Here is a 12,340-nt window from a genome sequence, read left to right on the forward strand (position 1 = left end):
ACTGCCTGGACAGGTAAGGATGGTGTCAGGAAAGCCAAGGCTCAGGGAGGCTTGAAACCACTATGGGATGACCAGGACAATGAGAGCAGCTTCTGCTGCTAGGTTATCTGTAAAAGAATAAATGAAGAAAATGTGGGCCTGTTGCTGAACAGGGGATTGATTTAGTGATATGGGATGCTGATGAAGCATAGGCTAAGTGAGCAGGCAGTGAGGTGGACTGAAAACTGAAAATGTTTCTGGTCTGGGCTAGAGTTAATTTTCTTTCTAGTAGCTGGTGTAGTGCTGTGTTTTGGATTTTAGTATGAGAATAATATTGATAACACACTGCTGTTCTAGTTGTTGCTAAGTAACGTTCACACTAGTCAAGGACTTCAGCTTCCCATACTCTGCTGGGCACACAAGAAACTGGGAGGGGGCACAGCCAAGGTAGTTGATCCAAACTGACCAAAGGGCTATTCCATACCGTATGACATCATGCTCAGTATATAAACTGGGGGGAGTTGGCTAGGGGCAGCGATCGCTGCTTGGGGAATTGCTGGGTGTCAGTCAGTGGGTGGTGAGCGGTTGTATCACTTGGGTTTTTTTTTCCTGGGCTTTGTTCCCCTCTCTCTCTCTCTCTTCTTGTTTTCCTTCTCATTACAATTTATTTGTGTGTGTGTGTGTGTTCCAATTATTAAACTGTTCTTATCTCAACCCATGAGTTTTCTTACTTTTGCTTTTTTGATTCTCTCCCCCATCCCACCTGGGGGGGAGGGTGAGCAAGCAGCTGTGTGGTACTTAATTGGTGACTGGGGCTAAACCACAACAATCCTTTTTGGCACCTAACATGGGGCATGAAGGATTTGAGATAATAACAGATTAACCAGAGTATAGTAAGGAATTTAGATCTGTTAATAGTTGCGGGCCACGATATTGATTCATCTGTTCTCAATATTGGTTTACCTGATCAGCACCATGCTCATTTTTTTGCTGTACATGTTAAAGATCGGTGTTGGTTTTTGCGGTTTGCTGTGCTCTGCGGTGATTAGTGATGTTAGCCCTGACTGGGGCTAAACCACAACAGGTCACAGGAGAAAGATGGTGACTGGGAGTAAGCAGGATGGTTTTACCAAGTGTAAATCACAGTTGGCCAACTTGACAAGCTTTTTCGGATGAAATGACTAGACCTGTGGATGAGGGGAGAACAATGGGTGTCATATACCTTGACTTTAGCAAGGCTTTTTATGCAATATCCCACAGCATCGTTGGAGTCCTAAGTTGGGATGTCCTAGTCTGGATGAATGTCTATCTACATGGGTAGAAAACTTGCTAGATTGTCAGGCCTGCAGGTAGTGGTTAATGGGTTGTACTCCACATGGATGCTGGTGGCAAGTGGTGTGCTGCAGAGGTCTATTTTCTTGGTGACCCGGACAAGGGAGAGAAAATGGTGTCATTGAGTTTATAGATGACAGCAAAATGTGGAGTGCAGTCAATCAGTATGAGGGCAGGATTGTCATTCAGAGGGAGCTGGAGGGGAAGAGGCCTGCGTGAACCTCCTGAAACTCTGCAGGGACAATGCAGGGTCCTGCCCCTGGATGGACCAACAGCTTGCACTGGTGCAGAATGGGGACTGACTGGCAGGGGAGCAGCTCTGCTGGAAAGTACCTGGGAGTCCTTATGGACAGTACACTAAGAGTCAACAGTGCTCCCTGGCAGCAAAGGCAGCTGATAGCATCCTAGGCTGTTTTAAGGAGTGCTTAAGCCAGTACATCGAAGGAAGCAGTTATTTTCTGTTACTTGGCACTTGTTAGATGACATGTAGAGTATTACATCTAGTTTGTGGCACACCCAGTGCTGGAAAAGTGCTGATAAATTTGAGCAAGTTCAGCAGAGTGCCACCAACATGGTCAGGGGCTGGGGCAGAATTCATCTGTGGAGACACTGAAGAAACTGGGCTTGTTCAAGCACAGAGAAGAGCAGGCTTTTGGGGTGTATAACAGCAGCTGCCAATACCTATGAGGATATTAAGACCACCAAGCCAGGCTGTTTACTGAGGTGTGTAGAGGGATGTCAAGGTGAGGGTCCTACATTGACGCAGGGGAGATTGTGTGGGTACAAAAAAAAGATTTCTGCCTTTTGAGTATGACTAATCACTAGGAAAGGCTGCATGGAGTCATCATGGAGCCTTGGAGCCTCTACCCTTGGAGGTTTTTTAAGACCTGACTGGAGAAATTCCTGAGCAACCTGTCTGGAAATGAATGTTGACCTTTCATTGAGAAGGGGGTTGGGTTAGAGACCTCCTGGATTCCCCCCCTAAGCAAACCTGAATGATTATTACAATTCTTATGAATTGTAGCTGGTGACTTATCTCTAAGTAATGACTGATACCACTGTGAAGTTAAGCAGTGGGATGTAGCTGTCCTGTGATCTCTTTTCAGAGCTTTCTACCAAGCAGAACAGCACCCTGTCGGGCGAGTGTGCAGTTGACCATGGTGTAACTGAGGGAGGTGAGTGCCTGTTCTGTGGTGGGGAGCTGTCTTGGGAGAAAGGTGTTAGCTTTCTGGTGTTAGCTGATGGCAACATGTTGAGTTGTAGCTAGTAACTCACTCTTATGCAATGGCCAGTACCTTGAAGCTGAGCAAGGCAGGGGACTGTAGTCGTCTTCTGATCTCTCTTCAGACATCTTTAAGGAGAACAGCAGCTTGCTGGCCAAGCATGCAGATGACCATGGTGTAAATGAGGGAGGTAAGTGCCCATGCTATGGAGCGGTCTTTGTTCGTTGTGACTTTTGCCTAATGCTTCTTGATGTGAAGTTATGGATAGCACGATGGGCACTGAGTGCCTTCTGTGCTTGGCCTTTGCAGGGTCTGGAAGGGAGCATGAGGAGAGAGGGGAAGTGTTGTATGATGGACCCATGGGGGCAGGGGATGTTGGTCAGGGCTATTATTGATGCCAAACAAATGGCCCAGCTCTCAGTCAGATTACTCATGATCCATCTGGGCTGGGGAAGGGGAGTGTTGTGAGCTCCAGGATTGTCTGAGTATTGCCTCTTTTCCTTGCAGAAGTGATTGAGGGTGCAGAAGGTGGAAATGGGGAGCACCTGAGCCACTGTCCCAGCTGCAGTAAAGAAGGTATGTGAGGGTGAAGCTCCCTGTGTCTTGGGAGAGTGTGCAGACTGTCACAGAGGCTGGGAGTGGCAGTGGTCAGGCTGTGTGTGACCCTGACCCCTTTTCACTCAAGTAGAAAACAGAGTGAGAATTATTAGGAGGGAAGGGGCGTGTGTATGGTGGGCACACGCGTGTGTGATGTGTGCTAGGGAATCATATGTTTGTGATGGAAGTATTTAGAAGACTGGCCAATTTAGCCAGTTTAAAACTGTAGGATTAAATGTTTGTAACATTCATTAATAACGCACCTCTTGCTTATGCTTGCACTTTTACTTTATTCTATGCCTTAACAAGTGATAAAGGCTTATAGTGGCTGAGGTGTCAGTAAGGCAGTATGTTTTTGTGTCAGTAGATTTCTCAACTGCAATTCTACCTTGTTAATTTTGAATGCTGTTGAACATCATATCAAAGTAGAGAGATATTGTGGAACACTGAAGGGGTTTTTTTATTGCTTAGGTGTGCAGCAATGTTTTCTTTGGTCACAAAGAATGCAGAGTTTACTTAATTTGTGTTTTTCTTGTGGTTTGTTGTTGTTTTTTAAACCTACACGGACAGAACTACATGGTGGGAAAGCTCTTCTAAATAAACAGACCAGTGGGCCTGAGTACTGACACATGGAATGAGAAAATTGATTATTACTCTGTATGGCAGAATAGTTGATCAATACTACATCTTATGGATATTAGTGAAATTCAGGCTGCAAAGACGCAATGTTTCTCAACAATTGTTTCGTATTCCATGAATTAGTTAGAACCTTTACTCAGTCATCAGTTCTGTATGCTGCATTTACTATGGAGGCATAACAGGCCTCCATTTACGTTTCTCCAAAGATGTTTTTCCCTCTCAATCTGTTTTCTATCATATGTGTGCAGATCAGAGCATCTGTGCGGTCATGCAGCTGCTTCTTGGAGTATATCAACATGGAGAATATCAAAATTCAGATTAGTCCTGTCCCAAATCTGATAACAGACGGATATAAAGGCTATCCTTTAATAAACTGCACAGGCAAGGGCTTACATTGGTCTATCATCCATCCAGACCAGAATACTGTTTCTGTAGAATTTTTCTAGAGTAGAGAAAGCCTGTGGAATGCTAACTGGTTTCACTCTTGTTACTAACTAGTTTCACACTGTGATTCCAAAGAAGTATTAAAGATCATAGCTTTGGAGCTGAGATCATTGACCTTTAGTTTATGGTGAAAAGTCTTATGGGACATCTAAATCTGGCAAAGAACACAAAAAGATCAAGTTCCTATCTGTGAAACAGGAAGGTTCCAGGCAGAACAGTTGAAGCCGTAGCATAGTACTATATCTCAAAGTCTTTGGCCTTTGTGACAGCCAGGTGGTGGAGGTAGAAGTAATTTCCCCAACCTAGCAGATTCAATGGCAGCATGGAGAAGTGAAATCGGCTGCTGTCAATAATGGTGAGTTTCTCAGTTCCCAAGGGATATAGTTGAAATGCATGACCTGCTTACAAAGAATTTCACTGGAGTTGTGTAAGATTTTCAGAAGTAAAACAGTAGGTAAATATGTAATAAAACTTCCTCATTGCTGGTGTGTCTGCAAAGCTTACACAGATTAAGATGATACTGAGAACTGTTGCTGAACTTTGAATCCATCTAATGAGGGCAGTCAACTTATCTGGGTTTGAGAGACTTGGTGTAATTTACCGTAGTCCAAGCATGCTTTACTCTGACTCTAGGGAGCTCTGTCTTTCCTGTGGATGGGTGAGAATTGTTCCACATAGACTATAATTTGTAGGATGGCTTGAGCCAATCTGGCCACTTACTATCGCTAAAAGTGGAGGTTGTGCTCTTTGGACCAGCTCTGATGTTTATCACACCCTTCTCTGAGCTAGTTTAACTGCCTCATGCAGCAGGAAACTGACCCAGCAGAAAAATCTGAGTGGTCTTCTGCTGGACTAGTAGGTTAAATCTGATCATAAAAGGGCTTTGATAAGCACTGGGCTGACATACTGGAGGCAGTGGGATGCTGGTCAGCAGTGGATTCAAAGGGAGAAGGAAGGGCAGGAGACAGGGAAAGGGCCTGGGGGACGGGGGGTGCTGTTGCAGTGATAGCAGGACAGGCCGAGATGTGTGTCTGAAACATGTATTGCATGAAGCTGTTACTTTCTCACACCGTAAAGCTTTGCTGGGCTTTGAGCATGCTGTGGAACAGCTCTAGTTTAACTGAGAATGAGCCTGGTGGTAGAGGGCATGAGCTGGTTTCCCAGAGCTGAAGCCTTTTGACAGTGCTGGCTGTTCTACATAGAACGTAGGTAGTTAAAAAGTACTTGACAAATAAAACATCTGTGAAGAAACAAAGTTTTGGAGGGATGTGAAATTAGGTCAGCTATAGCAAATAAACTGGGTGAGGGAAGAAAGGAATGGATGGAAAAAATTGTTTGCTCTTTGTGAAATAGAAGGGGTGATGTCATCGCAGTGTACAGCTTCCTCAAGGGGAGCAGTGGAGGGGGATGTGCTGATCTCCTCTCTGGTGACTAGTGACAGGACACGAGGAAACAGAATGAAGCTGCATCAGGGGAAGTTCAGACTGGACATTAGGAAAAGGTTCTTCACTGAGAGGGTGGTTGGTCACTGGAACAGGCTCCCCAGGGAAGTGGTCATGGCATCAAGCCTGTCTGGACGACGCTCTTAGTCATATGGTTTAGTTTTAGGTAATCCTGAGAGGAGCAGGGAGTTGGACTTGATGATCCTTATGGGTCCCTTCCAACTTGAGGTACTCTATGAAAGGTTTTGTTTCCAAATTTATTAACTGAGTGACCAGAAACTTCTTGTTTTGAAATTTTTTATCTGACTTAAATGTTTAAAAAGAAAATTTAAAAAACTTTTAGAAAATGTGTACTATAAGCCAGTGTGTATCAAAGTATTTTTGTTTGGTAAGAAATGAAGTTTGCAGATTGACTGAAAAACAATTTTCCTTTCAAAAGAGAAGGAAAAATGTTGGTTTGTCTGTCATATAGCCCTTAGTTAAGTGGTGTAACTATGGGCATTTCATACTGGTTTCTGCTTTTTGTGTTGTAGATCAGTGGTCTCCAAACTTATTTGATTGTGCACCCCATCAGTAAAATATTTTGAACATACACACCCAATTTATGTGTATTTATTTATAAATTATATACATGTGCTACCGTACTCAAGTATTATGTACATTATAAAACATGCGCAAAAATAGAAATTAAAAAAGGATGAGATAAGGATGAAGTAAACAGTATTTTAATTTTTTAATTTTACTAGTGGTGCAAAAATATTTTCTTCCTGCACTGCAGTGGGTTGCCTTGCGCACACCCCACTTTGGAGACCACTGATGCAGATAATCCATTTAAAGATTCTTAAAATGCACAGGAATGTGGAAGCTAGTGGCACCTTACTGCTGCAGAGTTTTCTGTTCTGCCAGGTTTGATTCTTCTGTTGAATTACCATCCAAGCAATCACATTCAGATATTTGCTGAAGACAATGTTGAAAAGAGGAAAAAAAAATCTCTAAATGTGAGAAAACATGGATGAGTGGAAGCCTGGGAGGGAGTTAAGACTGAGTATAAGAAAGGGGACTGTGCAGACAAAACTGCCAATGAAACTGTCATGAAACAAGGAAACTGACTTGAAACAGGGCTGTATAGCTGGAGAGGAAGCTGTGGTATCTTGTAATAACTGAGTCAGATCCTGTTAGTTGCCAAGGGGTAATAGTGAAGACCAAATGAAGTCAGTCAGCATATTATTCCTGGTTTACGTAACGTGCTGCTTTGCAAGGGCCGCTTACTTGGCTAAACTGTGGTCCTACGTCATGCTTAAAGGTTTAGCGTCTTGAAATAGTTACACTGTTAGGTCGTGTCAAGACATCAGATGTAGCCGTGCTTTCTTTGGTGCTGTTGGCAGCCTGTGTGTGGACAGAACATTTTGCATGTTCTGTGGGGAGTATGAAACCTGATGCTTATCACCACAGGTATAAAATGAGAGGAGAACACCAATTTCATATTCAGGCCCTCTCACTGCATAGAGACAACCAAATAGCAGCCCCTCCCAGGCTGGCTTCACGATCACATTCTTTAGTCTTGTCATCAAGCTGGCATAAGTCAGCCATAGGTAAAGCAGTAAACCTGCTTGGATTTTAAGGATACAAATCATAAGAATACTTCAGGCCTATCCAGGAACCTGTGAGAACCAGACTAGGGACATCTTTATTTTTCTCGTTGTCTACAGAGATGAGTACCATGTGTCACCACATGCTGTTCTCCTAGGCTGTCTTCTGGCTTCTTATCCTAGGTTGGAGTGATGCTGAGCTAGAGACTAGTGGAAAGGAGGGGTAGTGCTATCAAAATAGGAGCAAAGACTGAACGACACAGTGCCTTGGCACATCCAGTTGGTTCCCCTTATACTGTCGCTCTGTGTGCACCAAGACGGAAACACTGATGTAAGTGGGCCTTGTGTATGCTTTACTGGAAATCAGCCTGGTTAGAGGTTGATGCATGTTGCATGCAGTGAGTTAGGTTGGGCACGTAGTCTTGAACTTGCTGGATTCTAACATCCTGCGCTGTTACTTCCCTTTGCTTTCAGTTTCCTTGCTTGTCAAATAAGAGCTCTATTTGCAGTCCTCAAAAGAGAAAACTCCAAAAGCACCTGGCATTACTGTGTGGAAGAAATAGCAGCAGCATCACATGCATGTGTGGTGCACAGCTGATACTGAGGTTATAGACCTGAACCTTTGCGTAGAAGTGGTGTCTTAAGTGCCTAGTTGTATGATCCAAAGTCATGGAGTCAGAACACACTCACAGGTTACCAGCTGCTTAGCAGGCAGCTGGCAGTAAGTGATAAATGTTCTTAACCTGCTCCAGTTGCAGAGGAATGTGTCTAACCATAAACAGATAATTTGAGTAAAACAGCTAGTGACTATTGGATACCATGGGTTGCGTAGCTGCTGTCATTAGATTGTTTTGGATCATGTGACAATGTCTTAATTCTTCTTCACACTTTATTAGTATTTAAAGCCTGCACTAGTATAACTAGTTCAATTTCTAGAAGGGAAGACATAATAATGTACCTGTGTGCTTTTTTTTTTCTTTTGCTTCAGATCTTAAATCATAAGCAAATAATTGCTTTGTGGACCAAACAACAATGGAAGAGAAGCGGTAGAATTCAACAGTGAAGGATCTGCTATCTTTTCTCTTGGAGGTTTTCCACCAGCACTGAAGTCATCCATAATGAAGTGCTTTGAAGACTAGCTGAGCTGTTTACAGTGCCTATTTTTTCTTTTCTCAGAAGGGACAGCCTCCTTTTTTATTGTCACTGCATGAAGATAAATAGGCCAAATCATGGACAAAATCTTTTATATTGTTTTGTATCCAGTTTGAACAAACAGTGCTCTACTAACACAAAATGTAAGAGCTAAGTTCCTTGTCTTTCTTGTGCTGAGGACAGTACTCCAGGTGGAGTCTCGCAGGAGCGGAGTCAAGGCAGAGAATCACTTCCCCTGACCTGCTTGCCACGCTTCTTTTGATGATGCCAAGGATACAATTGCCTTTCTCGGTTGCAAGCACACATTGCCAGCTCATACCTAATTTTTTGTCCACCAGTATATCCAAGTCTTTTTCCACAGGGCTACTCTCAAACAATTCATCCCCCACCCTGTATTGATACTGGGAATTGCCGTGAACCAGGTGCAGGGCTTGGCCTTGTGGAACTTTAAGAGGCATGTGGGCTCACTTTTGAAGCCTGTCAAGATACCTCTGGATGGCATCCTTTCCCTCAAGTATATCAGCTGCACCACTGATCACACCAAGATGCACTTGGTGTCATCTGCAAACTTGCTGAGGGTGCACTCAATTCTACTATCTATGTCATTGATTAAAATATTAAATAGTATTGGTCCCCGTGCAGACCCTTGAGGGACACCACTCATTACTAGTTTCCACTTGGACATGGAGCCATTGACTGTAATTCTTTGGACATGGCCATCCAGCCAATTCCTTATCCATCCAGCAGTCCATCTAGTTCACCTGTTCAAGCCATAATGTTCTAACCTGGATACAGAAATATTGTGGGAGATGGTGTCACAGCCTTGCTAAAGACAAGGTATAAAAATACTACTTTCCCCTCATCCATAAATCTAGTTATTTCTTCATTATAGAAGGCAGTTGGGTTGGTTAGGCATGATTTATCCTCAGTTAAATGTATGCTGACTGTTCCCAACTACTTTCTCTTTTATGATGAGCCCAGAAATGTGTCCCAAGAGGACCAGCTCCATGATTCTCCCAGGGATGAAAGTGAGGCTGACCAGCCTCTAGATCCTCAGGTTGACCTTTTGGCACTTTTGAAAAGTGAGTGCACCTCTTTCTAGTTGTGAGGGATTTCCCCAATCTCCATGACCTTTTAAAGGTGATAGCACTCACAGTGACATCAGCCAGCTCTCATAGCACCCTTGAATACATCTGATCAAGTCCCATGCACTTGGTGTGGATCAAGTTTTCTCAAGTAATCCCTGACTTCTGGTAGTTTTTCTTGAGTGCTTTGACTAAGCATAGAGCCTTGTTATTGAGAACTGAGGCAAGGAACAGAGCAAGTAACTAAGCCTTCTCTGTCTGATATCCTTAAATCACACCCCCCCCCAATTCAGGAATGGGCCCGTATTTTCCTTCTTTATTCCTCTACAGTTAATGTAGCAGCAGATGCAGCTCTTGTTGCCCTTGATGTCCTTTGCAAGTCTAAATATAGCTGAGCCTTGGCTTTCCTGACACCATCCTTACCTGTCCAGGCAGTGTTCCTAAATTCCTCCACTGTAGCCTGTCCCTGCTTCCACATCTAGTATAAGCAATTTTTGCACTGGAGCCCTGTCAGGAGCTCCCTGCTTGGCCAAGCTGATCTTCTGATTTGCCTGCCTGTTTTCCTTACTATGGGGATGATTTGTGCTCATGCTTGGAGAAAGTCCTCCTTAAAGGCCTGATGGTTCTCTTGAGCTCCCTTGCTCTTCAGAACTGTCTCCCATGAGATCCTGCCTACCACCTTCCTGAAGAAGCAGAAATTTGCTCTCTGAAAGCACAGGGCCTGTACTCTGATGCTTACCTTCCTCACTCCTCTCAGGATCTGGAGCTGTTTCTTGGTCACTACAGCCAAGGCAGCCATTCGTGACCACGTCCCCACCCAGTCCTTCCCTGTTAGTGCACAGCAGATACAGCTGCACATCAGCCCTTGCTGGTGAAGGGTTAGGGTTAACACGGTAGGTTCACATGGTAGCCTGTGTGAAGAGGTTGTCCCTGACACCGCCCAGAAATCTTCCTGACTGCTTGAATTGCTGTGTTGCCTTTCCAGCAGATGTCAGAAGTTCCCCCATATATGCCAGAGGCTGTGAGTCAGAGGCTTCCTCGAGCTGTTTAGAGAAGCCTTTACCTCCTTCCTTATCCTGAGCTGGTGGCCTGTAGCATGCTCCAACCATGTCGTCATCCCTACTGGCCTTTCCTGGGATCCTGATCTACAAAGCTCTCAGCCAGCCTGTCACCTGCTCTGTATCAGAGCTCCATACATTCAAGCCACTCTTTCACAGGGAGGGCAGCCTCTCTTTTCCTCCTCCCTCTATGACTTTCCTGTAGAACTTCTATGCATGCACTGCAGTGCTCCAGTCATGCAAGCTGGCTCACCATGTCTCGGTTATTCCAACAATGTTGTAGTTCTGTGAACTCATGGAGAACTATAATTCTTCCTGCTTGCTTTCCATGCTGCATGTGTTTGTGCATGCACCTTCATGCCGCCTCCTGCCAATTATTTTTTTTTTGTTTTTTGCTTCTGAGGTCTATTTTGTTCCTGTCACCCTGTGCGCTTTGGACCCCTGTCCGCTACTACTTAACTGTGGGTTGTGATCTCTCTTCCCATCGCTCCTACTTCAGAGCTCTCATTGGCCAGCCTGTTGACAAAGATTTTACATTAGATAGTTCTGTGTAGGACATTTAAGCTACTCCTGTGTGCTTTCTCTGGTAGCGAAACCTAACTAGCAGTTACTAACAGTATGAGAAGGATCACAGGTAACTTATGCCTGTGCCTTGTCCTGTTGTAGGAAGTACAGACCCTACAGAAAACTTGATATCTTTCCTTATTGCTACACATACCATTTAGGTGTCTACTTCCACTCACAGAATTTCTTCTGCTCTTTGCAGCTGTGCTGCAGGAGTGTTCAACAGGACCTTTTGTTAGAGCTAGACCATCTTACCTCTACTGCTGTCTGTACATACTTGCTCATAATTTATTAAAAAAAACTTAAGATGTAAAAAACTTTGCCATATCTTTTTGTAATATATACCTACACTTTTTATTTAACCTTAGAAGTCAGTAACTGATCCCCAAAATAATCTTTAACCCAAAGTGATTTATTTATATATGTATATTTAAGTTGCAGCTCCTGAGCCAAGTGTCCTTCTCCATTGCACCTTCAACAGGTTTATCAGGATGATGCTGTCTACTTCTTAGTAACTTTTTAACAAGTTTTCACACAAAGATGTCCTTTGTCATGTGTATTGTGGTAAGGGTAAACCTGTAGCTTGTTTTCCTGCTTGGACAAAGGCTTGCTTTCTGTTATTAATATGAGAAATAATGGTCCAAAAAATGATTGTTTGGAGGAGCTGGCTGAAATTGCTCCCAGAAACTATACCAGTTCATCTAATACACTGCATTCATCCTGTGCAATTTAATACTAAACAGCATGCAAAAGTCTCACATAGGGTGTGGTTTTGAAAATCCCTTGACACGTGATATTGACTTTGTTTCCAAAGCAAAAAGCAACAGCCTTCAAAAATAGTAAGCAGTTGTGGTTAACTAACCACAGTTGCCGGAAGACTTCGGCATAATTCCTGGCATTTTGGAGCTTTATCAGAAGTATAAACCCCACTTATATGGCAGGCTGACATAAGACCAAGAACTACAGGCTCTACAGTGTCTCACTACCTGCTTTCACCCACTTGCTTTGCACAGTGTCTGCTGTGCATGAGAAGCTTCTACCCACTGGCAGAAGTATAGACTTTGCAGTTTTCAAAGCAAGAGTGAAGCTCAGGCTTTTTTTATTGGTGGTGGTATGCCTTTGGTTTTTATGATGGGTAGATTTTTTTTTTCCCCATAAGGATGTGAAGCCAGACATTTGGGAGAATAAATTGACCTGACTTCCTGCGAGTTTTGGTGACAGCATTTGCAGTGCCGT

General features: G+C 43.7%; 1 protein-coding gene across 4 annotated transcripts in view; it reads left to right on the plus strand.

Annotated features, from left to right (window-relative positions):
* The window catches only part of CD58 (CD58 molecule), a 34,296-nt gene extending 23,943 nt beyond the window's left edge, over nt 1-10,353 (plus strand). For 2 of the 4 annotated variants that reach the window (XM_075512393.1, XM_075512400.1), the window contains 4 exons: nt 2,418-2,486; nt 2,659-2,724; nt 3,042-3,110; nt 8,234-10,353. In XM_075512393.1, the coding sequence (XP_075368508.1) occupies nt 2,418-2,486; nt 2,659-2,724; nt 3,042-3,110; nt 8,234-8,247 (218 nt within the window). In that variant the 3' untranslated portion in view covers nt 8,248-10,353. Of the gene's footprint in view, nt 1-2,417; nt 2,487-2,603; nt 2,627-2,658; nt 2,725-3,041; nt 3,111-8,233 lie in introns of those variants that run through there. The other 2 variants (XM_075512407.1, XM_075512416.1) reach the window with 2 other exon arrangements.
* Nucleotides 10,354-12,340: the final 1,987 nt, after the last annotated feature.

This window comes from Mycteria americana, chromosome 1, assembly GCF_035582795.1.
Source record: "Mycteria americana isolate JAX WOST 10 ecotype Jacksonville Zoo and Gardens chromosome 1, USCA_MyAme_1.0, whole genome shotgun sequence".
Classification (NCBI taxonomy): Eukaryota; Metazoa; Chordata; class Aves; order Ciconiiformes; family Ciconiidae; genus Mycteria; species Mycteria americana.